This window comes from Rhinolophus sinicus, linkage group LG03 (assembly GCF_036562045.2).
Source record: "Rhinolophus sinicus isolate RSC01 linkage group LG03, ASM3656204v1, whole genome shotgun sequence".
Classification (NCBI taxonomy): Eukaryota; Metazoa; Chordata; class Mammalia; order Chiroptera; family Rhinolophidae; genus Rhinolophus; species Rhinolophus sinicus.
In genome coordinates this window covers 23,254,358-23,282,087 of record NC_133753.1, presented here as the reverse complement: position 1 = coordinate 23,282,087, position 27,730 = coordinate 23,254,358, and the positions used below count along the sequence as shown (strand labels likewise).

The window sequence follows — 27,730 nt, the reverse complement described above, 5'->3', positions numbered from 1 at the left end:
TGGGAAGCTAGCACTGATGCTAGCGCCTAGTCCACCTTCAAAGCCATTTTGGAATTCTTTCTGGAATGGCCATCAGAGCTGTTGTCATATTACCCTTGATATCCTGAATGTCATCAAACTGTCTTCCTTTCAATATTTCCTTTATCTTCGGGTAAAGAAAGAAGTCATTGGGGGCCAGATCAGGTGAGTAGGGAGGGTGTTCCAATACAGTTATTTGTTTACTGGCTCAAAACTCCCTTACAGACAGTACGGTGTGAGCTGGTGCATTGTCGTGATGCAAGAGCCATGAATTGTTGGCGAAAAGTTCATGTCCTCTAACTTTTTCATGCAGCCTTTTCAGCACTTCCAAATAGTAAACTTGGTTAACTGTTTGTCCAGTTGGTACAAATTCATAATGAATAATCCCTCTGATAGCAGAAAAAGGATAGCAACATCGTTGCAACAAAGTTCGCAAACTTTTTTTTTAAAGATTTTTTTATTGGGAAAGGGGAACAGGACTTCATTGGGGAACAGTGTGTACTTCCAGGACTTTTTTCCAAGTCAAGTTGTTGTCGTTTCAGTCTTAGTTGTGGAGGGCGCAGCTCAGCTCCAGGTCCAGTTGCCATTGCTACTTGCAGGTGGCATAGTCCACCATTTCTTGCGAGAGTCGAACTAGCAGCCTTGTGGTTGAGAGCCCACTGGCCCATGTGGGAATCGAACCGGCAGCCTTCGGAGTTAGGAGCACAGAGCTCCAACCACCTGAGCCACCAGGCCGGCCCCAAAGTTCGCAAACTTAATTGTCCGATCTTGTATTCTTTTTTTCCCTTCTTCTGCCCCGCCCCCACCCACTCTGGTTCAAACTGTTGTTTCTCAGTCTAGTTGTGTAGGACACAGCTCCCTGGCCCACGCTGGTGTTATGAGCCTTGTGTGCCTGCCCCTCCTCGCTGAGGCAGTCGGTCACTGGTCATCGGCTGGCCGCTCACAGCAGCTCATGACAGCTCACGCTGGCGCGGCCACTTGCGCTGGCCACGGGCCGCTCATGGCAGCACACAGTAGCCCATGATCTCGTATTCTCTATGCTGTACTTTACATCCTCATGACTGTTTTATAACTACCAATTTGCATTTCCTAATCCCTTCACCTTTTTCACCCAGCTCCTCAACCCCCCTCCCCTCTGGCAACCGTAAGTAATCTAAATTTTTGAGAAATTTACCTTTGTTTGTTTTTAGACTTTTAATTTTGAAACCATTTCAAACTTACAGGAGAGCTGGAAAAATAGTATGAAGAACTGCTCTTTCCCTTTCATCTAGAGACCACACTCAAATTTTACCAATTGTCCTAATAATGTCCTTTTTAACAAAAGGATCCAGTCCAGGATTACATGTTATATTTAGTTGTCGTTTCTTTAGTCTCCTTCGGTCTGGAATATTTCCTCAGTCTTTCCTTGATTTTTATGACTTTAGTATTTTTGAAGATTACAGGCTAGTCATTTTGTAGGATGTCCCTCAATTTGGGTTTGTCTGATATTTTCTCATGAATACACTCAGGTTATGTATTTTTGGCCGGAATGCTGCAGAAGCGATGCTGTGTTCTCATTGCGTTACACTTGATAGCACATGATAACTATGTGTTTAGTGGTGTTTGACCACTTGATTGATGGTGTCTGCCGGATTTCTCCACTGTAAAGTGACTTTGTTTTCCTCTCTGTAGTTAATAAGTATCTTTTGAGGAGATAACTTTGAGACCATGTAAAATCTCATTCCTCATCTCATTTTCACCTAGTAATTTTAATATCCATTGACGTTTCTTGCCTGAATGAATTATTACTATGATGGTGTCCAAATAATGCTTTTCTCATTCCAGCATTTCTTTTACTTTTATTATTTGGCATTTTACTTCAAGGAAGAGTTTTCTCTCCTTCCCATGTATCCGTTCATTTATTCACATGTGCCAGTGTGGACTCAGGGATTCCTAATTTATTTAATGGGTTATAGTTCTTTACTATCATGATTTATTTTCATGCTCGGATTGTCTGAGATTTGGACAACAGGAACCCCTTTAAACTGGCTTTTGTGTCCTTTTGACATGTTCCCCTTATTCTTTGAGCACAAGATGTTTCAAGCTCATCTTGTTCTTTCTTTGCACCAGCCCCGGAATCAGCCGTTTCCTCTAAGGAGCACTGGTTGCTTTTAATGGAAAACAGTACTTAGAAATCAAGATCCGGATGCTAGATATGCTCATTGCTCTGAGGTGTCTGCTCGCAGGTCCTCGCAGCGGACAGATGTGGAAATGTGTGTGTGTGTGTGTACACACTTATATCCATACACATTTACGTCTATGTTTATCCCTACAGCTGTTTTTATATTTATATATTGAAAAGCAGGGGTTCATACTAATACCTCCAATTCTAGCTCAAAACTACGGGGTTCATTCTAGCTTTTTCCCTTTCATTTTTTTTTTTAAGTCTCTCTTCTCCAACAATAAGAAATCTGACTCCCATTATCTTCAACAAGTTTATTTATTTACTTAGTTCCCTTGTATGTAGCCCGTCTCCCAACCTCCCTGGTCAGTGCCTACTCAGATGCCTTCCTGTGTGGACTTTGACCCCTGTGGGGCCATCTAGGTTACCCCTCCTTGGATAGGACCCTTGTACTGCTTCTGGGCTGCCTTCCCATCCTGTCCACCATCTTCCTTACATGGGACCTGGCTGCCACTGGGCTGCAGGAAGGAAGGTCTGATTTTTAAATACTGGCAAGTAATTCAAGTTTAAAAAAATAACCTTTATAGGTTAATCAGAACTTGATTGGTATGCCACATCTGAGACTAATGGGACCGCTGGGCTAGACAATCAGAAGAAAATGTTGGAGAACAGTGATCAGAGATGAATGTGGTCTGTTTAATATGGATTTTAGTGAGAGCTGTAAGAGCTTCCTGGGTTACAAGGAAAGATGAACATATACACCCAACTTTCCTCTACACGGTCTTCTATGGATCCCATTAGGGTAAGTGAAATAAAGAATGTAGCCCTTTTGTTCTTTTGGGTAACTTTTTCATTGAGTTTACATTTTTGTTTTTGTTTTCTGTAGTTTTTATTTCTTATCGCTTCTTACACTCTATGGAAGCCCATTCTGACATTAATAATCTTGTTCATGCTGGGGTTTGGAATATAAATTCCCTAGCAAAAAGGAAGATTAGGAAGAAGAAAACTTATTTTTGAGAGATGCAGGCCTATTTACAAAAGGAGTATAGACTGACAGATGTGTTGGGTTACACTTAACCACCAGGCTTTTGCCAGTCTTTTCGTGTTGTTGACCAAATTAGATCAGGTACTCAATATTTAGGAGAGATGAAAACCTCTTTCTCTGAAGCATAACCTTTCTCCTCCGTTATTCTTTTGGGGGAGAGGATGGCAGGCGGTTTGTCACCGTGAGGTCATGTCTGGGTGAGTCAGGCAGCCTCAGTGGGGCCAGCGTGGCCCCCTTTGCTTTTTAAAAGAATTCAGAGAATGACTATGTCCCACTTGCTATAAGGAAATCTGTAGAAGGAAGATTGGGACAGATAGGCAAGGTTTAATCACCATGGCGTGATATAGCTAGAAGCTAGGTGATAACTACTGGAAGTTTCTGGAAAATTTGAGGTCCTCCCGTGTATATAGGCTGACTGCTCCTCAGACTCTTGCTCCGTAGCCATTCAGCCTGGTCAGCATTTTCTCTTTGTCCACATCCTTCTTCCTGGCCTCATGTTTGTTTATTTCAGTTGTTTTGTTTTTGTTTTTGTTTTGTACTTTTCTTTCTTTAGCTCTTACATGTATCTAGTACAGGGAGTTAGGGAGTGGAGATGGTGGGCGGGTGAGAAGAAATAGCGAAAAAGAAAAAGTTTAAATGCTGCCCTTTAATGTGGTAAAAATTTGTGTTGACTTCATAGTCTGAGTGAGCATATGTAAATAATTTGTAAATTATGTGAAAATAAACTTGTGGACTTCCAGGATTTTTTTTTCACACACTTGGATGTGCCTCTTGGGAAAACCACTTTAGTGCAGGGTGATATGGTTATAGTGGTATGTAAACAGGGGGGATGTTTACCATAACGATTCGACTCGAGTGTCCTTTTGTTGATGTTGAGCGTCACTGGGAAGTTTTCTCTTTCCCCGGTTACTTCCTTCACAGGCACGTATATTTTATATTTTGGTCTTCCTTTGACAATAGTCCAGGATATCAAATTGCTGCCCTGTTTTCAGTGGGCTCCATGTTTAATCTGTCTGTCTTTTGCCTTCATTCCCAATTCAGGAATTAGTCTCCTGCATTGTGCTCATATATTTGTGCTGTTCTGCAGACCTAAACTCTATCTGTTGTTAATGCTGCCATTATGGTTTGCTTGAAAATGAGCTTTGTAGATCAGTACTGTTATTCCTCTGGCTGTGAGTTGCAAGTCTATCTGTTGTGATGCTGTCCTTTGTTTCTTTTTGCTTAATGTTTCCCATGGAATGCCATAGTACCAGTCACTGGATAGGCCCTAAGTAGGTGTTTGTGGACGAGCTAATGCCTCATCAGCCACAGCATCCTACACGCAGTTTCTCAAGTTGTGAATAACTTACCGGGGTGCCAAGAAAATGTATACAAGTGGACACTTTGGTCAACGTTGCTCAAGCAGTAGTTCCCCGTAATCAGAAGTGTCTGGATGCTGATGGTAACCACTTTGAGCACCTCTTGTAATTGCAGACGTCAAACGTGACTTGTATTCATCTTTTGTTATCGGTATATATTGAGTATTGCAATTTTAATAGTGTTTTCTTAAAATGTGTACACATTTTTTTGTCACCCTCTGTATTTTCACCTTTCATCCTTCCTATCAGTCTAAGGTTCTGTATGAGAGAAGTAGCATCTTGTGGTTAAGAACATAGGTTTTGGAGTTAGTGTGATTTGGGGCAAGTTACTTAATCTTTTTAGGTCACATTTTAGTTTTGAGACCTATTTTTAAAAATTATATATAAGACTACCTATTTCAGAGAATTGCTTTAAGGATTGAATTAAATCTGATATTATATGTATGAAACATGTAGCATAGGAGTCGGCCCTCGTATTTGTTAACGATGTCACCCTCCTTGTATTAATACCTCATTGATCCTGAGTTCTAGCCTGTATTTCCTTGAAACCCTGTTCCTGGCATTTAACCTGTATCCTTTCTATCAGGTTTGCAACTGTGCGATATGACCAGGGAGCCAAGAACATTCGGAACCAGTTCATGCACCTGACAAACTACAGTGTGAATAAGAAGAGTGGGGACTATGTCAGGTATTGGTGGCAGCTGAGCCCGGAACCAGAGTGGTCCGTCTCAGATCCAGGTGTCACGGAAGTAGAAAGTCAACATGTCGCCCTGGAAGAAAACTTGGTGTTTATGTCCAGGGGACCTATGAAAAGCTGTCAGTCATTTAACAGTTTCGAGGCATTTGTCTGCTGCTGCTTCTCCAGCGCTTGCCCAGTTACAGTGTCACCTTTCTCTACCAAAATATGCCTTCCCAAGTTTCATCTTCTTCATTGTCTTCCCTTACTTGACTTAGGGGTGGGAATTTAATAGGTGTATGAAACTTTTTAGAAGTCAAGAAATGAAGTCATTTCAGCACTTGGCAAAAATGCATCAAAAGCTTTAAAAATATTTGTGCCCCTTTGATCCAGCAATTTCATTTCTAGGAATTTAACCTTAAGGAACAACAAAGGATGTGCACACAAGATTAGAGACAAGAATGGTCATCACTGTGCATTGTCCCGTGGGAGCCACAGATTACCAGATGCTGTGTGCGCTTAATTTCTTTTTTGCACGTATGAGATAACTGAAGCTGTTTATTTTTGCTGGGGAGAGGAGAAAACTAGAAAGATATGTACTAAGCTGTTAACAGCTCTTAAATATAGTGGATGAGATTATAGGTGGGTGATTTCTGTTTGCTTCTCTGAGCTTTGATATATTTCCTGAATTTTTCTAAAATAAATACTTCTATGATCGGGGGGAAAACTCAGGAGTAAATTAAAGAAAGAAATGAGGCCATCTCAGAAAAGGATTCACTGGAAGGGAGTACCAGCCCAGCTGTGTGGAAATATTCTTTCTGCTCTGTTTTCTTTCATTCTGATAATTTTGCCAGAAAGTGGAAAAATAAAAAGAAACCCAAACAGTTACTTTTTACTCAGACTAAAAATAGGTGCCTAGAAGGTCCAAGGAAAGAAAGAAAGGAAGGAATCTGGGAGTGATGGCAAAGTTACCGAAGCTATGTAGATTTCATTGAGTGTCCTGTGACCAGTGTTAGCAATTGGTTGAAGATACCATGTCCTTCACTTTAGAAGGTGAGCAAAGATGCATCTGGTGAGTGGTAGTAGAGAATGAGGGGGCAGCTGCAGAACACAAGTTCCAGAGTGTCAGACCCTTCCAACAGTCCTGGGAGGCCACCCCGTTTGCCACTTTGCTGCTATGGCGACGGCATCCTTCATCACTTTGGTTGTCGCTCTGGTGCACGTTCCCTTCAGCGATACATCAAATGGTATTTTTTTTTTTTTTTTTTTAAATTTTATTGGGGAAGGGGAACAGGACTTTATTGGGGAACAGTGTGTACTTCCAGGCCTTTTTTCCAAGTCAAGTTGTTGTCCTTTCAGTCTTAGTTGTGGAGGGCGCAGCTCAGCTCCAGGTCCAGTTGCCGTTACTAGTTGCATGGGGCGCAGCCCACCATCCCTTGCGGGAGTCGAACCAGCAACGTTGTGGTTGAGAGGATGCGCTCCAACCAACTGAACCATCCGGGAGCTCAGCGGCAACTCAGTTCAAGGTGCCATGTTCAATTTTAGCTACAGGGAGCGCTGCCCACCATCCTTTGCGAGACTTGAGGAATTGAACTGGCAACCTTGTGGTTGAAAGCCCGAGCTCCAACCAACAACTGAGCCATCCGGGAGGCAGCTCAGCTCAAGGTGCCGTGTTCAATCTTAGTTGCAGGGGGCAGAGCCCACCATCCCTTGCGGGACTCAAGGAATTGAACTGGCAGCCTTGTGGTTGAGAGCCCACTGGCCCATGTGGGAATCGAACTGGCAGTCTTCGGAGTTAGGAACACGGAGCTCTAACCGCCTGAGCCACCGGGCTGGCCCTCAAATCGTATTTTAAAAAGCTGTGTCAGCCCCTCGTGAGGAAGGAGCTTGCTTCAGATGCTAAAGCAGTTCTGTACTTGGTTAGTTCATTAAGATGCTACGCTAGGTTAGTTCACTAGCCTATCCAGACTCAGTTTTGGTCTGAAAATGGGGTTGTTTTGTGGGCTTATGTGACAGTTACTTAAAAGGCTAGGTTTGTACTCCAAACGTTTCAATCTATTAATGTATTGTAACCATTCTTAAATTTGTTAATAGTCTTGCACATATTTCTTTCATTCTTTCATGATGCGTAATTGATTAAGGAAGCATTTGCTGCCTTTTCTCCTACACCCCTCTCTAAAGCAAATATATGCATTTTCATTTCAATGGAAGAAATAGGAATAGATGACAAAAAGGACGGGGAAAAAAGTGGGTGAGGTGGAAGTCAGTAAAAGGAATGTTTTTCTACTAAAAACATAAAAGGCCAAGAAAGCTATTTGTAAAAAATCTTGTTTCTATAGCTGGGCCTAGTTGCATATATGACCTTGATCCATTAATCTGTTTTAGTTGTGATGATCCAGAAGTGGAGGATTATGGGAACAAATGGAGCATGAGTGCTATGCTTAGGTATCTGAAACAAGAAGGCAGAGATACAACTGGTGAGTACCAGGCCTGTTTTGTTCTTGGATTGTCTTCTTTATGTAACTTTACCATTGTTTCTCATCAGGAGTCATTCTCTCTCATTGTAATGTGTTGCTGAGACATCTAATGGGATCACTGTTTTTGGTGTCAGTTTTTCCTGCCCTTTACAAGATGGAGAAAAGGCTCTCTATGACCCACGAAATCCCTTTTCTTGTTTTTAGTTTGAAAGGCATAACTTTTTCCTTAATCTTTAGTGATTTTATCTTCTTGAATGTTGAACTGCTAACTAAGATACTGTCCGCTTCTTATATAACAAGTTGTCTCCATATTGGCCCTGAGTTCAAATTTTTCTAAGTTAATCTCTGTCATTCATGTTGCTAAATTGGAGAATGGGCAGTACTGAGTTTGAGTATAGGGTTTGGGATAGAAATGGACACCACTGCTGAGCCTTGAGCAGAATGGGGAAGTGTGTGCCACAAGGCCTACCTCAGTCCACAGAGGGAAGGGTGAGAGGAAAAGAGTGAGAACGGGAGAAAGGCTCCTTTTCCCTTTGTGTCTGTCTTTTGTCCTAGGAGGCTACTTGAGTGCATCGCCCAGCGCCTCCCTTCTTGACTGTGTTGTCCTACTAACTGATTGCATTCTCCTGCAGCCCCCATTCACAAGTCTGCCATATAGAGACTTTTTTGAATGAGCACACATGCTTTTATATTGTATTGTGTTCTGGAATCCAGTCCTTCTAATCCATGCATTGTAGTGTTTCTTTCTCCTTCTTTTCTTTTTCTTTTTCTTTTTTTTTTTTTTATAGCGTTGATGGCCCATGTAGAAGACCTGATCATTAAAACTATAATCTCTGCTGAACTAGCTATTGCTACAGCCTGTAAGACCTTTGTTCCTCATCGCAGCAGTTGTTTTGGTAAGGAGACTCCAGAACTTAATGTGTTTTGGGAAAAGGGGCTTGGGAAGTTGGGACGGGCTCCTGGGGTGGAGAGGCTTAGTGATTCTACAGGAGTAAGATGTGGTGGAGTTTTGTTTCTTTCTAAGCTTGTGTAGCATATGAAGAAGACCCTACTAGGATGCCAGTTGTGAGCTTAGTTGGAGGTCCCCTGAAAACTAACTAGCTTTCTGGGTGGGAAGCAGGGATTGGTTCTGAAGTGTGGGTCTCTTTGTCAGTGTGCAATCAGAAAAAGTCTGCAATGGACTGTACAGGAATCCAGCTCTAACAAATATATTCCAGAGCTCTTTGGCAGCCAGACTGGGAAATGGTCCAGGAAGCTCTGGCTGGTACCAGTATGTGCTTTCTCCCATTTTCCGATGACTCCTCCTTTTTGTTTTAGTCTTCTCTCTAGTGGGTTCACCCCCTCCTCTCTTCTGCTCTCTTCTCCTCCTCTTCCTCCTCTCCTCCCCTTCTCTGCCACCAGTAAGTCCCTGATTGCACAGGGAAGGAGTGAGACACAGTTCCCAGCTGCTAGATCAGGAAGCCTGTTGCCTACTGACCCACTAGCTGTCACTGTAGCACCGAGGGGCCTGCCTACATTTGCTTTCTGCGTGGATGTGAACGCTGCACTGATCACCAGTGTGAGTGTCCATAAGGTGTTATGCTTTATAAAAACACACAAGGGTCATTGATGGGCGGATAATTAAAGCAATGCAGTAGTAAGTCATGGCTTGCTTAGGGCACAGGGTGACAGGAAAGCAAAAACCACAGAGTTCAGAGCCAGACAGATTTAGTCTGAGATCCATTTGCATCCCTGACTAGTGTTCTGATGTTACTAAGTTGCTCTAATTCTGTTTCCTCAACTGTCAGATGGCAGTCATGATGGCACCTGCCTCCTAAGGGTACCATGGAGATCTAGTGAGACGATGAGTGCACAGCACTTGGCACAATGTCTGGCCCTCGATTTGTACGCAATAAATTCATTTTTTTATTTTAAAAAATTTCAGTTTTATAATTAAACGTTATAATTCTTGGTCTCTTTAATGGGTTGTCATGATAGTCTGTGCTTGAGGGTCACTAAACAACGGGAAGTGTTGAGACTCAGAATAGAAGATGGTAGATAAACCACAACCTAAAATTATATAGGGAACCTGAAGAGGTTTTGATATCTTTCTTATATACAAATATGTTGGTGTCTTCTAAAATCCTTAAAATGGTTCCTGAGGCTTCAGTAGTAAATAGAAACTTGATATAATTTCAGTCTTCTAAGGATCTGACCCAGCTGACTTTTCTAGAATTCCATTTCCTGCCTTATACCTTACAACCCGACTGTCTCACCGAGCGCTCCATGCTTTTGTGCCTCCGTGTAAGTTCTGCTCTCCAGCTACAAACCTCCCCTCCTGTCTGCCTTGCACATTCCTGCTTATAATCTAAAACTCAGGCTCGGCATTGCCTTTTCTAGGAACGCTTGTCTAACAAAGTACCCTGTTGTGTCTCCTCTGTCAGGCTGTCCCGTACTTGTTTCATTATATTCACTCCCTACGTATTGTATTGTGATGTTTCGTTTACATGTACACCGCCCAGTAGTCTCTGAGCTTCCCTTCATGAATTCCTAGTAGTTACTATCTCCCCATCGTCCCCTCTCACCCTATTTCTGCCAAACCAAGCCTTTCCCCATCTCCCTGGACCTCCCAGGTTCTTTCCTAACCCTTTGCCTTTGCACCCGCTTTATCCTGAACTAGTACTTTTCTTATGTTACTTTACCCAACAGATTACTGACATCTTTGAAGACGAAGTTTCCCTAAGTCTTCCAGTCAGTTAGCCTCCCCACCCAGCACTCCGTTCATAATCTGCGGTGGTACCTTCATGTCGTCTGGTACCCATTATGTGTCTGTCCCCGCACTGGGCTGGAAGCTCCTTGAGCACAGCAACACTGCCTCCCTCATTTCTGCCCCTCCCGTGCATAGCAGCGTTTTTGCTGTGAGAGAATGTTCCAGAAATGCTTGTTGAGTGAATGATTGGTACTTGCTTTAACTGCCTTTTGGTGCCCTCACAGTAGGCTTCACCATAGATCTGGTTTGGTAAGGGCCTAGGGCTCTTAGAATTATTGTAAACTGTTTGAGGTGCGGGGAATATAATTCCAACTTCAAAAACCTTCCTAGACTAGAAAATAAATACAAGTGTCTTTTCCACGTCTACTTGGCTTTTATGCGAGGGTAAATTTCTTGGTATAAGAATCTTTGTTCCAGAACTCATCACAAGCTTTTCTGAATGTTTCCTTTTCTATTTTGTTTCATTGCTTGATTGCCTTTTGGATACTTAAGAATTTCTTAAAGATTCTTCAAGAATCTCTTTAATGGCAGTCGAAGTTCTCATGTGAAATAAGTAGTGACTTTCTCTGACTCAGTGAAATGCCCCCTAGGTCCATGGGTCTCCTTTCTCCCTCCTTACTTGTGTTCAGTTTTAATAAACTGAGTGCATCTGGAGTTTTTTAAGTTGTTGACTGTCTTCTTGGCTTTTGTGGTTCTAATTCCACTTCCTGTCAGCCCTGGGATTTTGTGTGCTTCATGAACCTCCCCCCAGCAGATAGGATTTTGTAAACGTGTGTATATTTGTGTGACTCTCTTTCCCTCCCAGTGATTCCTAACCTCCCCTGGGTTTTAAGTTACAAGGAATAAGCTGGTTTCTTTCTTTTCTTTTTCATTTGTTTTAGAGTAAACAGGAATTGAGAGCTTCCCAGAAGAATTTGGCTTGAACAGAGCATTGGTGCTTTTAGAGGAAGCCAATAGTCCAGTGATGGGGTTCACTATATTCTTTTGGTTGCTGTTTCTGCCCTTCCACATTGTGGGTCCTTGCCAGAAGCATTCCATTACTATCTAAGTGTTTCTGTCCTATGATTTCTTTCTCACCCTACCACCTTTCTCACGTCCAGCTGTGTTTCCAGGTACCTTCAGTATTCCCATTCATCTGTTTATTTTTGCATTTAACTTTTTGTTCAGTTTCTGCTGTGTGCAAGGCTGTAGATTATGAGTTTGTTCCTCTCAAAGCAAATTTTACATGGACTGATATATACATATACCTGCATTGTATTATTAGCATTTAATGCAGACTTAGGGATTTTCACAAACTACTTGAAACTTAGCCATTTAATGTTTTTTTCCATAGATTTGTACATCTGGAAAGGACCTGAGAATAATTAGTCTGTGTAAAGAAATTGAGATCCTGAGAAATTAAGACTCTTACTTCAGGTTCCAGAGCTAGTGAGTGAGAGAACTCAGAGGAAAGAGACTCAGCTTGCAGAAAAGGCGTCAGAAGATGGGTTTTGGCAATCAAGGCATCTTGATCACAGACTCTTGATTTATGGAATTTTTGATGCCTCTCCCAATAAAACAGAGTTTTATTGAACAGGGCAGAACAGTTTTTTGAACAGGGCAGGCAATCTAATTTTTACTGCTTTCAGGATTATGAAAACGTGGTACCACATGAAATATATGCTTAAACAGCAACCCTTTAAATATACTTAGGAAATTGACACTGTGAGATAGCTGGCTATGAGAACAGATTTTTTGACCAGTTGGAAAAAACAGCCAAAAACAACAGGATGTTAGCTGTCCTTTAAAGATGCTACTGCTGACAGTGGTTTTATCTGTGTGTGTGAAGATGGCTAAGTGACAGGCTCTCACCCTGTTCCTCTCTCGCCTGGGATCGTAGGAACCAGCCGTCATGCCATGAAACTGGCTTAGTTAGGGCAGAAACCCAGTGACATCTTTGCTCAAGACACACCACGCTCAGTATACCTCTCTTTGTTAAGCGAATGCTGTTTTGGCCTTTTATTGCTATTGTTCTAGACCATTTCACAGGGTAAACTGACGTTCTTAAAGGGAGAATGTCCGTAAATATTTGTTTCAAGGAATGAAAGCAGGCAGTATACATTCTCCAATAATGTACGTAAACTACTTGTACAACAACAACCAAAAGAATGAAAGTCATCAAACAGTTCACTTTTTGAGATGGTCTCTTTTTCTGGTTCATCCCATGCTCCTGTTTAGAAGGGAATTAGTAGAAATACCTACTGTTTGTCAAGCACTCTTCTTTGGTTATTTCCGTTAGTCCTCTTAACAGGTATTTGTTATTCATGTTTAATAGATTCAGAGAGGTTCAATAACTTGTGAGAGGCAGGTCCTTCTGGTTCTTTCTCCACCCACACAAGTTTTGATGTGTCCGGCCACTTTTGGCATGCCCCGTGTCCTGGATTCTCCTTCTGCTCTCCTGTAACTAGATCTCAGGAAAAATGATACCTTTCTAGCTGATCTGGCCTGAAAAGGGGCACTCTTTCTACTCTAATCAACAGCACTTAGTCCTAGATAATCCTTTCAATTCTACCTTTACATGTGGTAGCCAGATACCATCCTGATTTATTGGACTAGTTAACAAATTGGCTCTGGGCTTTTTCTTTTTATTTAGTTCATTTTCCTGTCAGACCTTGATCTGCTTTTTTCCCAGTTCTCCTTCTGGACCCCAGATAAAGACTTCCTCCTTAGGTTTTCAACTCAAATCCAAAGCCAAGGTGAAAAGAACTTCCTTTATACAATAACATTTGACTGACAGCGTGTACTGGCTAATGTCAGCACTTTCCACTGCCTAAGGGATTACAGCTTCAGCTGGGACTTTCTTTCTGGGGAGGGTTAGTGGATTGATTCCAGAATTAGTGGTGTGACATGCTTAGTAATCTCTTAGGCCTTTGGATGCGTTATTATTTTCTCTATCAAATCGTTTCTCCCTCCTCCCTTCCTAGACCATCTTTTATCAAGTTTTCCCTCAATATGTCAAAATCTTAATAAGAATTTCTCTTTATTTTCTTTATGATTGGTGGCTTTCTTATGACTATATCAAGTCCTGTGAGCTGAATTATTTTGGGGGAGTAGCTGCAAATTATTTTGTCTTTCTCAAAAAATGTAGTGTTTTTCACTTAAAAATTTTTTTTCTTTCCTTTTTTTTTTTCTTTCAGAATTTCTTGATTGCTTCTTGTGTGCTTTTTATGGTGTAGGCTGTTTGGTATATAACGATGAATGAGACATGGCCTCTGCCCTGGAGTAGTGGGGAGGGGCAGACATGAAATATGATAAACGACAGTACAAGTAGTAGAGTGACTCAAGTGTTCTTGGAATACACCAGAGTTACCAGCTATGCCTGTGGGAGCCAGGGAAAGCCATTCCTAGCAGAGGGAATATGACATGCAAAGAACAGTGTCAAGGTAGAATGTGTTTCTTTTTTTTTAATGAAAAGTTCATTGTAACTAGATATAGTCTGCCTAGGATGGGGTTGGTTGGCAGGAGATAAGGTTATGGAAGTAGATTGGGGCTCAGTGGCAAAGGCCTGACATGTTTAAATTCATCCTGTAGACAACAGACAGCCACTGGAGTTTTTTTAACAGGGCAGCAATAGGATTACTACTGTTTTCTTTAACATTTATCATGATTTGACCCAAAGCTTGGTATGATAGAATTACAACAAATGGAAAACTATTCAACATTACTAGAAGTGACTAATTGAAAATCCTCCAGGAACCATCCTGTCAACAGTGCCTGTTGCTGGACCAATTCATTGCCCGTCTCTGTCTGTTAGATTTAAGTCTTAGAAAGGTAATTCTGATGGCCATGTGGAGAATGGACTACAGTGGGGAGAGACCAGTGCTCGGGAAATGATTTGGGAGGTAAGAAGTATGCAGTGATAATATACACTTCTCATGTGGCCCAGCAATCCAACTCACAGGTGTTTACCCAAGAAAAATGAAACCAAGTGTTCACACAAATACCTTACGCGAATGTTTATAGCAGCTTTATTCATAATCACCAAATAATGGATGTGACACAAATGTCTATCAGCTGTTGAATGGAGAAATAAATTGTGTGTCCATAAATTGGAATACAACTCAGTAACAAAAGGAATGAGCTATACTGCTGATACATGTAATAGCATAGATGAATCTCAAAAGCTCCATGCCAAGTGAAGCCACTCTGAAAAGGCTAAATACTGCATGATTCCATTTATTTGACTTTCTGGAACAGGCAGAAATCAAATCAGTGGTTGCTGGTGGATAGGGAGTAAGGATTGACTACAAAGGGACACAGGAATGTTTGTAATAGAATTGTTCTGTATCTTGAGTGTGGTGGCGGTTAAACAACTATGCATTTGTCACAACTCATCAAACTGTACAATTTAAATGGGTAAATTTTATTGTATGTAAACAAACCTCAATAAATCTGTCTTAAAACAAGGAACAATGATAGTTGGATGAACCACCAAAAACATGCTAAATGAAAGAAGCCAGACTCAAAGGGTATATACTGTGTGCTTCCATTTATATGAAGTTTTAGAATAGATAAAACTAATCTATGATGGAAGAAATAAGAATAGTGACTGAGGGTATGATGTGGGGAACAGAGTGTTTACCAGGAAGAAATGTGAAGGATATTTCTGGGGTGATGGAGATGTTCTGTGTGGATTGATATGAGCGTGGGTTACATAGATGTATCCAATTATCAAAACTCATCAAATTGTACCCTTAAGATCTATCCATTTCATTTTTTGTGAATTACACCTCAGAAGGTAATAATAATAGAAGGTTGGATTAAAGAGAAACAGAGAGAAGAGATTTGGTGATGTGTTGGATTTGGGAGGTAGTGAAGAGAGTGTTTCCAGCTTTGGAGACTGGTGGATGGGTTACTGTTTTCCAAGTTGAAGAATAATGGGAAGCCAAACAGGTTTTGGGGGAAGATAACAAGTTGTGTTTTGTTGAGGGTTGAGTCCCTGTGGGATATCCTAGTGAAGTTGTCTAGAAGGCAGATGGAATTAATGGATTTGGTGTCCAGGAGACACTTGACTAAAGATGTAGATTTGACTATCATCATCATAATATTAATTGCAGCCATGAGAATACATGTGATTCTCAAGAAGAGAAGTAGAATTGAGAAGGAAAGAGACCTGAGGATGCCCCCCTGAGCAAACCTACCAGTGAATAGCTGGGCAGAAGAGAAGGAATGAAAGAAGGAGAGGAAGGAGGAGGAGAATCAGCAGAGAGCAGTGTCCTAGAAACAAGGGTGAAGAAAGTTCCAATAAGTAGGGGGTGGTCAGCAGTTTCAGGTGCTTGGGTTTAGCAGTAAGGCAGTGTTTGGTGATCATAGTGAGAACAGTCATTATTAGAGAGTGGGTGCAGAAGCAGTTTCTTAGGAGTTGGGGAGGAAATAGGCATGAAGAAAGGGAAGGCGGTTAAGTGTAGATGACATTTTTCCCCCAGAAGCTGCATTAAAGAAGTAGGGAGATAAGGTTTCTAATGTAAAGTAGGAAGTGGAGTCAAGCTACTTACCATCCACTAGTGTAAGTTTCAAGTTTGTTTTGATTTGGCTGGGCGCTGAAGGAACTATTTCTCACCGAAGAAAATTTTCCTGAGGAAACTGTTGATGAAGGTGGTAGCAACAGTTCTTCGAAAATACTTGCTCTTACTGTCATAATGAAGGCAACACAGAGGAACAAAAAGAGTAGCTCTCAGGGCTGGAAAAGCCTAGCTTGCCCGATCCTTAGATGACAGGAACACCGACGGGGTCATCCTGGATACTGAGTGTTTGAAATTCTAGATACTGCTGCTAAAACACAGCATTAAAAGGTGAGGCAGTTTGATATTCTCAGTACAACTTACTTCTTACTTTGTAAAACCTTTAATGTCCACAGAAAAGACCAATCATAAGTTAAAAGGGTTATAAGGACTCTGGTAGCCTGCCAAAGACCCAAATTATTTTTCTCAAGCTGAGTTGATTATTTTAAGAAATAAACCTGATACGAAATGCTCTTTTCACCCCGTTTCTCTACCCCAGATCCAGCCTCACAGGTGAGCTGGGCTTTGCACCTTACTGTAATGCTGTCACATATTTATCCCACTCTTAAATGGTAGTAGATCCAAGCCTGGAGATACAGATTTAAAGCTGATTATGAAATTGTTTAGCACTGACAGGTTTTATTCACCCGAGTGAAAATTAAGTTGTTACTGTAAAGGATGTTTTCTCTCTTTCAGTCATTTTTTCTTTTTCTTTTTTTTTTAACTTCCCAGAATGTTACCTCTCAGCCTTTCAACTGAGATTCTTGGAATGTGCCTCTTAATTTGGGAAATAGTTAGGTAAATGTGTTGGCTGCTTAATGGATCTCAGTGATTGTTATTCTGATTTCCGTTTGTCTTCCTTTGTGGCTAATTCTGCAAATCTGATTAATATATGCATCCATTATTACTCTCACCCTGTTACTCATACTGTTATTGTCAGTAGTATCACCACTTTATGAAACAGTTGAATCATGTGCTTCAGCTTTTAAACACTGAAGAGAATGTTATTTTTCTTGAATCAGACTCACATTAAATTCTCTCTCGCTTGTGTGATATTAACATGGACTTGTGGATTTCGCTGTTAGGTTTTTCCATTTAAATGCCTCATTTACTGTAGTGCCGTATCACAAAAGATTTTTCTCAGATTGAAAGGGGAACATCCTGTGGCTGTAACAGCTATGGATTTGTTAACAACAGAAGATAGGCGAAGGGACTTTCTTTACATTTTAAAGTATAGATAATATGTGTTTTTTGTGTCGTTATGTGAAGGTGAATCCCAACTCAGACTCTTACCGTTTGTGATTATTTTTGCAAATTAAATGGAATCCTAAATAAGTACTATGGAAGCCAACTGACTCATGGAAACACGAGAGAGAATCTGAATATGAACGTCTACCTGGATCCATATTATATAAATAGGAATTCTGAGCATACTGATGATGTTGATAAATGGTGACTAATAGGGAGCTCAGAGAGACCGAAGGATGCTAAAGAAAGATCAGAGAAATGATGTCCCCAAGTTCTGCAGTGAATCCACGGTCGAGTCATGAGGAGGACCCAGGTTTTCTGATGCCTATTCTGGGATTCTTGGTATTACATCAGACTTCCTGTTCTAGAAGAGAGTCTTAAGCACCATCTCTTCAGAAGCCTGCATTTATTTTTTTATGTTTCTGAGAGGATTGAGAAATGGGAAAATCCTTACAGTAAAGAAATTTGTTTCAAAATTAATTTCTTGAAAATAGCTGGTTGTGTTCTGTGCGTGTGAGCTGTGGCCTGTGACCTCGGGTTGAATTGTAAGGGAAGCTAGTCTTTTCTCCTGGAAAGAAGGTATAAACAGTGTGGGGGAGGCAGTAGGATATTTGGGAATGAGTGGGAATTCTGAAAGTCTGATACACTTGATAACTGTATACCAAGAATGACCATGGAGAGGGTCTCATACTAACGAGAGTAAAGGTTGCCAGGTTAGGTTCCACAGTTGGCCTCTCACCCCTGCATTCTGGGAGAAAAGCTTGCTGATGGTTCTTGCTTTGCTCTTTGCAACAGTTGGGGAGTGAAGGGGAGAGAATCAGTCAAGAATCCAGAAGCAGTGGAAATTTGATCTCTGGCTCCATCCTGGAGGTGCAACATGGCTGAAATAATATTAGTGATACAATATGGCTTGTTACAGTCCTGCTCTGCGGCCACTGGCTCTCTCCTTTTTGGGCCAGTGCATTTTATTTGTTGTCTTCAAAGGGAAATTGAAACCATAGGGGAGGGGACAGAATAAATATATTTTGCACTTAGGTGACTTCTTGACCTAGGTTGCAATAGCAAGATCTTGTTTTAAGAAAATGTGATGGGAGGATCCTAGAGAGATACCTTCAGTAGATGTTTCTGTTTGCAGAGTGCAGTGGGGGGGGGGGGGCAATCCAGAACAAGCCCAAAGTAGCGCTGACATTGGATGCACTTGTTGCCATCCTTTTCCCAACCTTTTTTCCTCTGTAAGCACAGCAGAACCATGCTTGTTAGCCTCTAGAGTAAGGACACTTTCTGTGTAGAACTTAGCAATGTCAGTAGAGTAGATGATAAAAACAGTGGCATTTTATAGCATTGTTTTCATACTATCTCTAGAGCTTGATTAATTTCTTTTGAACTTAGAATCTTTGCTTCTACTTCCACTTATTACTTATACTCAGCAAGTTTCTAGGCCTCTGATGGAAGTTGACTGGATTGAATCTTCCAGATCGTTGGCTGTGACATGGAAAATGATTTTGTGTGTTGTATTACATTGTATTTCTAGAACTCTATGGCTTTGACGTGCTCATAGATTCCACTCTGAAGCCATGGTTGTTGGAAGTGAATCTCTCTCCTTCTTTGGCCTGGTAAGTAGTCGTTCCATCTATTAGAGAAGGATAAACCTCCAATGAGTAGCACCAAACCCCCTTTTTTTTTTGGGGGGGGTCATTTTTCTTGGCACTAGGAGACCCCCCCCCCCCAGGTCTTAGATAGAGATGTCTTGAATTTCTAAATATGGGGGATTTGTGGTATGTTGTCAACGTCCATGTAGCAATCAGGGATCCCTGTCTTAACTAGTGAATTTGTGCTCTATGTTTACCGTCTTATTAGGCTTTTAAAGGATGCTTCTTGCATTCATTTTCATCCCCCTGTTCTCTCTCTCTCTCTCTCTCTGTCTCTGTCTCTGTCATTTGTCGGTGTTCTGCTAAGGCTAAAGAAATGCATGAATATAAATAAATACATTATTGTCTTTATTATAAAAGGTTTATACAGACTGAAGTCCACATATACTATAAAGATATAGAGCTGGGGCCTACGGTACTGTATATAATAGCTGGTCCTTTTGACCTGTTCATGTTCTGGTGTCCATCTGAGATTAAAGTCTAAAACTTGAAACAATTAAAAATTTTTTTTAAACTTATTATTCTGAAGAAGGAAAGAAATTTGTTTTTCTATACCAGAGAATATTGTGCTCATATCTGCAGCTACAGCCAGAGTTTGTTCGCTATATACTTCTCTAAACAGCTAGAGATTTATTCCAGAGACCACCCAGCTGCTGCATTTTTAAGGATGAGAAATATTGGCAAAATGCCAAGCAACCGGATAAAGACAAGTTGACTACTTTGTGGGGTGGGAGTTTGGCTTAACCCCAGTGATAAGGTGTGGAGCTAGATAGTACACATGCTTCAGATGTTGTGTTACATTTTTGTTCAGTCAGCGTTTCGCAGATTTCCCAGCACGGTACATCATACAGTGTTAGAGATCCCCAGCATGGTGTTTTGGGCCCAGCAGCCAGAGTGATCTGGTTCATGGAGACACACCTCCACACCACAGCCAAGATGGCTGTCACCGCCACAGGGCGGCCTCCAGCTTTCTGTCCCTGTTGTTCTGTTTGCATGTGGGTTCCTGCTGCAGCATCTGGTGATACTTTGGTATAGCTTGCACTTTTTTGCCCTCATTTACAAGCCTGTAAGCTTAAAAAGATTGATTTAGAACAGAAAATGAGGCCTTTGAAAAAGTACAAAGATGGCCAAAGTTTCTTCTGTTATGTGTGAATGTGTTTTGACTACTGCAGCAGTAAAAAAGGATTTGAAGGGTGGGCGCACTCGTGCAGGAACCTCTGAAATCCACAGTGATAATGAAGCAGTATTCTTGACTTGTGCAAAGTGGGAATTAATTGCACAAGACCTCTGGAATAAAAGGATTGCACGTCAGGGAGTTAATGCCTTGGTGCTGGGCCTGCCTTACAGAGGATGAGTTTAACACCGGGCTTTTATTTCTAGTATCTTTGCCCAGATTTCTTTTTCCACGGATTTGCTGTGCTTTATGTGTTGCAGCTCATTGACATTTGGAAGCTTTGCTGTATTGGGGCCCGTTAGGGGCAGCTATTCTGTTAACCTATAAAATTATCGATTGCTCTTTTCTTTCTCTGTTCTGTCAGTGATGCACCTCTGGACCTAAAGATTAAAGCCAGTATGATTTCCGACATGTTCACTGTTGTAGGTGAGTACTAGTGTTTTCTGAAAACTCACATAAAAGTTACCCAGCGCGTCCATTTTCTCAGGCTCTCTAGGTGTTGCCAACTGGCAGTTCCTAAGCCATGCTGGATATGCTGGATGTTTTGTACTAAAAAAATTATATTTTCAGGGAAGTGTTTATGTGTTTCTACTCCCCCTGGCTCCATCCTGTCCTGAGGTTGAACCACAACTAGGGCTGAGACCTAATTCCTGGGCACAGGACTTAGGAGCTGAGGAAGAGTGTTAAGTACAGAGCTGGAGAAAGTATATTTTTCTCTGAGCTCGGATGGTGAGACCCACTGAAGAAGCTTTGTTACAAAGGAGACGGGCTGTACTTCTGCTGGACAGGCTCTACTGGTGTCAATAAGATCTTCTGTGGTAGTTCTAGCTGAAAGAGTTATCATTGCAGCAGCGCAAGGAAGACATCCCCTTTGGAGTAGATAAGCCAGACCTGTGAAATGGAGATGGGCAGTCAGGGGGGTATAGTGTGGGTTTGTTGTTGTTAAAAAGTACCCTAAAAAGACGTAATAAAATATGTTTGAAATGAACTAGTACTTGGTGTACCAGCATATGCTGTAAAACTTAGCTATTTTCCTTTGTCGGGAATCTGCTTCTTTTTAGGATATAAGTGAAATTTGCCCAAACCTAATTTCTTAAGCAATAGATCAGCTGCAAAACCCATTTTGAAAGTTGCCAGTAGACCACCTTCAGCAGTTCCAGAAGTGGATCCTGTAACAGGACAAGACTCCTCACTTGCTTCTGGATTGTCCCGATAAAAACATTATTTCCCAGTTACTATCCAGGAAGTCACTTTATAATAATTTGTTTTTATTAGCAACTGTATGTTTCTAAATGGTGGTTTGCACCTTTGCCCTGAAGTTCATCAAAACTCGACGTCTCTTTCTTCCATCAGAATCACATTTCAACTCCCCAACAAGGAAGGTTGATTTATCTGCATATCTTCCTTTCTTGTTCTCTCCAGTTATGGTGGTTCGAGTTCAAGTGGAGAACGTATATGGGAGAGTCCTGTCTAATCCTTTTGAGGATGGATCTCTGTAATATTTATGACAGTGAAACTGAGTTAGTACATCTAAAGAAAAGGTGCGGCTAAACCTGCTAATTTCTTAGAAAATGGCAGGTTTTAACGTTTCCCATTTCCCATTCAGGATTTGTGTGCCAAGATCCTGCCCAGCGGGCATCAACGCGGCCAATTTATCCCACCTTTGAGTCTTCCAAGCGTAACCCTTTCCAGAAACCTCAGGTAAGCAAATTCAGCAGCCGGGAACCCAACGGAGGCTTACTGGAAAGTGGAGGCTGATGCAAATGAGTGAGCTGAACTTCCATGGATATGAGGTCACTTAGAGCAGGAGAATTTGGGGATCATTCTAGACAGCAGGCCGTTATATTCAGCTGTGGCTAATAGCTCACGCTTTCAATGCTTACAGATGAACTTACTCTCTGCCTTTTTTTTTTTAAATTCTTTTCCCATTTTTTCCCCTTTCTCTCTCTTTTTAAAAATCACCCTCCCCCAAAAAAATTGCTATAATTGTAAACAAAGCACAGAGAGGGAGCCTACAAATTCTTCATCATTACTCTGTCACATTCTTTTTGATCTTCAGACTAGCTTCATAAATAAGATGCTCAATTGAAATAATATCTTTTCTACAACTGACTCTCTTCAAAAGAACCCTCAGTGGTGATGAGGTGTTGATAGAGCTTAAATGAGATGAAATGCCTTCGGAAACGTGTGCGTGTCTGAAACATCATCATTTGATCAAGCGCTGCTGCAGTCTTTGTGTGCTCTGCATTTTTGTTCCAGTGAAGCCAATCAGCTAATCATTCTCTCTGCTCATTTCCACCATCTAATCAGGCCTGCCTGTCTAGATCTGGCTAGTTTTCACTCCTGTTTCTTTGCCTTTAACATTTCTTCTTCCCTAGAAAGTCCACCTTCCTCCTCTCTCCACATCTGGATTGATTACCTCACCTGCTCAGAAGTTTGGAGATTGTTTCCTAGTAAATCCATCCCACTCTGTCATGACCTTTACTTTTCATTTCGTTATTATTTACTTGTTCTCTGTTACATTGTTTTGCATTCACTGCTTTGTTGCTTTTAAATTGTCCAGTTCCCTTCTGCTGGCTTGTAAGCTCTTTGAAGGTAGAAACAGCTTCTTCTCTCCCTCTTTTCCTTGTCCCTGTCCCTTCCTCTCCCATTTCCACTCCCACCCTGCACTAATCCCTTGTCTCCTCCCTTCTCCTCCCATTCCTTTTTCTCCTCTCCTTCCTTTTGCTTGCTGGTCTCATTTAGAGGAGTGCTATTTCTGCCTGCCAAGCGCAGGTCATGTTATTTACTCAGATAGCTTCATCAGAACAGGGTTTGCAAACTCAAGTGCCTGCAGGGGCTGCAGGCAGACAGTGTAAATGAGGAAATCGGGCCAGGTGTAATACAGCTGAGTGATGTGACTGCAGGAGACTGGAGAGTGAATGCCCCCTATAAAAAGGGGCAGCTAGGTATGTTATTCGTGTGCTCTAGCTGATCCTTGCCAGGTATGCGTGTGAGCCAAGTGTTGTCAGGTTTCCCTACTGTCAAGAGAAATCAGAAATCTTGCTTTAAAATATCGGCAACTAGTTCAATAGTTGATCATTAAGAGCAAACATAACACGTCTCTGTGCTGGGTTCCGTCCATGGTCTGCCTACCTGTGACCTCCCGCGCTAGACAGTGTCATGATGTAGAACAGGGTGTACTGTATTTTAAGGGGTGCTGGGTTAGCAGTAAAACCAGGCAGTAAGGGTGTTTGCGATCAGTCCATCATCACAGATCAAAGGGTTTGCTTTAACTTTTAATAAGAAAAAGTAGAGGATTAACCTAGGTGCCTTAGGAAAACTGAACTTAGGCAGTCGCGTTCCTTTGCAAATTGTTTTCCTGCAGTATCTGTGGCAAGAGCCACAGCGTTGTGTATAAAGGATTGTGGCAGCTTTCACAAAGTTGCTGCCAAGTTGCAGTCTAGGGGTCGCTGTGTGTCAGTATTGGATGAATTTATCCCTTTTCTTAGCTTCTCTGTCAGCTTTTATTGGTGACTCTTTGCAAATCATAGCGAATCGATCACCATTTGTTTTGCTACCTGGTAGGTAAAAGCATGACCTCATCCATAAGTGGCCTATAGGACATTTATTAAAGGCTAAAGAAACTATAGATTACCTTTGCTCACTGTGTTCAACACATTTATCAGAGGGAGCAGTTAACGTCAGGGTCTTCAGTACGTGAAAGTAGGATTGTGTCCTCAGTGGTAAGAAGGTGAAACTGAGTTAGATGTGCCATTGGAGAAAGCAGTGTGAAAAATAAATGCTCGAATATTCCAAGCACAAAGCGTAGGTCTCTTCCTTTTGGTTTCTGCACGGAGATCATCTTTTCCTTTTTTATATCACAGATGTAGGAGTTGGAAAATACAGGCATGTTAGGAGAAGATAAGGCTTTATTCCATTTTTCTGTCTTTTATAGCGTCCAGTATCTGCACAGTTTCAGTCATCAAATCCCAAACAGGTAAGTTCTGGATCATTTGGAGACTTCATTCAAATTTTTATTTCCATTCCTCAAATGGAAAGTCTTTTAGCTTTAGTCTTTCACAGTACATATTTTATGCACCTGCTTTTTGAACAGTTTAATAACATAAAATAGAGTGCATGAAAATGAATGCACAGAGGTCTTTTGGGATAGAGACTCTAAGAGTAGAGGTTGCAGGAATTTATGGATCCTCTTTTCCTGATAGTGATTATGTTGTGATGGAGGCAGTAGAATTGAAATGATGAGCATGGTTTAGAGGCATATCTATTGCTTTGACCAAAATATTCCAGAAAGGAAGTACCAGTAGTTCACAAGTAACCTTTCTTTTGTTCAGACATCTTATTGTCAGTAGTTTAATACTGGAAACGTTTTCACATTGGGTATTGGGCAGTATTCGAGTTTCTCAACAGATGGCATTTGTTATATGTAGTGATTTGCAGTTTTATGAATCTTAGAAACTCTGCTATAGTTAATGTCTCAGATGCTATCTACTAAATAAAGACAAAATATTTTATCTCCACTTCTTATGATCAGCATCTGTCTTCTTACCGCGCTAGTTAGCAGTATTTGAGATTAACCGTTGCTTTCTTCCATGCAGATTTTTTTTAACATCTTTTTGAAGTGTTAGGGTAGCAGTGAGAGTCCTGCTTCTGCTATTTGATGCTTTAATATGAGCGATGTAGATATTTCATACATAAGTGTGTCACTTGCAACTATTAGTTCCAATATATATATATATTGGCATTTGTGCTCTCTGATGCAGTTTCTGGTAAGCCCAGAAGCTTGAATTGTAACTTCCTCAGCTACTGTTTTTGATGAAGTGATTTACATGGCCTATATGAATTCAAGAAATGAAAAAAAGATTTAACTGGTTGTCTTGTCTAGTATTTGGTAACTGGTTAATGTGGTTCTGTAACATGAGTTTTGGTGTCTGGTAGAATTCAAAACTCTGATATTTAATGTTTTATATTTAGCAAGTAACTACCTAAGTGTGATAGCTGCTCTCCATGTCAAACAAACACTACCTCTGCCCCCCCACACACAATCCAAGGCTGTTGACTTCAAAGAGCTTACGTTATAAGTATCTCTTGAACTAATCTACTTAAGGAGAACATTAAAAGTCTTATTTCATAACCTTCAGAATTTGCCTCCAAAGAAGGATCTTTTTGATACGTAATTCCAACCTTACTCTCCTTTTCCCCAATTGTAACTCTCGTCCATCTCGGCTTATTGCTGGAATTGTCATCGGTTGCAATAGCCCGTGCATGAGCAAGGCCTCTGTCTAGTAGTTATGTACGTGCGCTCTGCTGATGTGACACGGAGCCCTTCTGGTTTTGTTCAGCCAGCTTTTTACATGTTGAATTCTTTGACTCTCGCTGTTCTTTGCAATGTTCTACTTTGTCACTGTCTTTTCTGGTCATGAAGCACTCTTCACTCCATGGTTGTTTCGTCAGAGCTAAGTGAAAAAAGAGAAGAAAACAAAGTCTCTGCTCCGGCCATTTAGACTGTCAAGTGTTCTTTCTCTGTTGCTGTCAGATCGTGAAGTCAACAGTCCTTTTCCTGTTGTCGGTGACTGTTCCTTTTTAATCCATTATCTCTTTGTACATTTCTTCCTTCTCTTGAATGCTATGGTTCAAATTTTCCATTCACCAGAAATTACTTTCCAGTGTACCCAGGCAGGTGGCATGGTCTTGTGGAAAGAACATGAACTTTAGAGTCATATAGACCTGGGTTCAAGTTTGCTCTGCTGATAACTGTTAATAACTGTTAGACCTCGGGCAAGTTCCCGTAAGTCTCTGAGGCTCACGTCCCACATCTGTCACATGAGAATAATAATACCGAACATGGAGTTTTGGTGAGAAAGAAATTACAAAATACAGGTAAAATATTTAGGATAGATATGGACACATAGTTTACCTTCAGAAGATTTAGTCCCCTTCACACTTTTAAATCCTGTTGATTTTTCCTTTCCCCATTTGATAGCCAGTATCTGGTGTTATTTTGATACTCGTTTCTCAGTAGTTATGTTTTTCTCATTTGCTATCATCCACAAATACAAATAAATTACTTTATTATTTATTTATCCATCCTCCCAGACATTAATGAAGAGTCTAAATAATGCTTAATATTCATTTTGGAAGTCACTACCTAACTTGATTCATTGCTATTTATCTTTTCCTGCAGTTACGTCTTTCAACTATTGTCAGTTTTTGTTGGTGTATTTTATTCATTATATTATGACATCAACCCCTAATTGGAAATACGATTTTGAATAAAAATTTTATGAAATTTTCACAAATGCTTCTGTAAAATCCAAAGACATTAAATATATTTGCTATATTCCCTTTTTAAAAATTTTGTCCTAAAAATAAAAATTTTAAAGTATGTTTTAACAAATAAAACAGTCTTCATACTACTATATATTTCATGAGCCCATTAAACTCCAAATGTTTATGGATTTTTTCCTTTTCATATTTGTTCCATTATTTTACTAGGGATTCAAGTTAGACTTACCAGGCGGTAATCACCAGGTGCATACTTCTTACATTTTTGAAGATTGGTACCTGATTTGTTTTTTCAAATCCTCTGGTACCTCCTCAGTTCTTGATTTTTCGAACATACTTGTAAGTGATTTTGGTAAGGTTTTTTTCTTTTTTCTTTTGGTTTTTAAAGCCAGTTCCCTTAATAACAAGATGCATGTCTCTCCGACCTGCTGACTTATATTTATTCCAAATTTCCAGATGTTGCATCTCTCTTTTTTTATTGTGGCTCTAAGCCTACTTACTTCCCTCCTCCCAATTTCAAAGTATACTTCTGGTTATCATTACATTTAAACCTTCTCTATTAGCTTTTTTTTTCTTTTTTCTTTTTTTTTTGGTCTATTTCCACCCAGAATTATTCATGTTAGGTCCTTTTTGTTCATTTTCTTTAACTTGATATCATTAGTTCATTTTGCTTTGTAAACTTGATTTTACCTTTTATTTTCTAGATGACAAGGCACATCACATATAAATTGAGCTATTTCTAGTTCATTTGTTTTTAACACAGAATTTCAAACTTTGTAAAACTACATTGGGACATTTTTATTCTTTGCATGTGTTTTCTGTCAAACAGATTTTGTTTTTGCCCCTCAATAATGATATTTTTTAGCATACTTCAGCTGTTCTCATACATTTTGTCCAGTTCTTCTCATTACTAGTGCTTGCTAACTTTCTTTAAGCTCAAAGTCATTTTTCTGATTCAACATCTGTTTCTTACTGCTTTGAGCGGGGACAGGTGGTTCCTTGTCTCGATAATTTCACATTCTCAGTCATTTCTTTCCTAGCAATAAAGGTTAGATGTGTAAAGGTGCTTTCTCTGGGTATATTTCTGAATATGGTAACCTAACATCTTTGATTGCATGTTCCATGGCAGAATTCTTACCTGGATAGTCATTCGGCAGTTCCAAGTCTATCTGAGCTCCCCGTCGTTTACATCATGGGTCAGCTAGCCAGAAGCAGTGTTTCTCTTTAAGTTCACAGGTCTTTATTTCCTTAGTATATTCAGTCAATCCATGAGAATACGTGGATTTATTCTATCTACCACCCAGAGAAATGTAATTGAGTTGATGTGTCCAAAGTCAAAATGACAGAAGG

The 27,730-nt window shown here is 40.6% G+C and overlaps 1 protein-coding gene across 16 annotated transcripts in view; it reads left to right on the top strand.

The window, feature by feature from the left end:
• The window catches only part of TTLL5 (tubulin tyrosine ligase like 5), a 240,495-nt gene that overhangs the window by 44,581 nt on the left and 168,184 nt on the right, over positions 1–27,730 (top strand). For 9 of the 16 annotated variants that reach the window (XR_012494588.1, XM_074327190.1, XM_074327197.1 and 6 more), the window contains exons 10-16: positions 5,169–5,270; positions 7,644–7,735; positions 8,473–8,631; positions 18,804–18,885; positions 20,460–20,521; positions 21,702–21,796; positions 24,033–24,074. Coding sequence is in view for 15 of the 16 variants with exons in the window: in XM_074327190.1 (XP_074183291.1) it covers positions 5,169–5,270; positions 7,644–7,735; positions 8,473–8,631; positions 18,804–18,885; positions 20,460–20,521; positions 21,702–21,796; positions 24,033–24,074 (634 nt within the window). In the remaining variant the exon portion in view is untranslated. The remainder of the gene's footprint in view (positions 1–5,168; positions 5,271–7,643; positions 7,736–8,472; positions 8,632–18,803; positions 18,886–20,459; positions 20,522–21,701; positions 21,797–24,032; positions 24,075–27,730) is intronic. The other 7 variants (XM_074327194.1, XM_019733592.2, XM_074327195.1 and 4 more) reach the window with 3 other exon arrangements.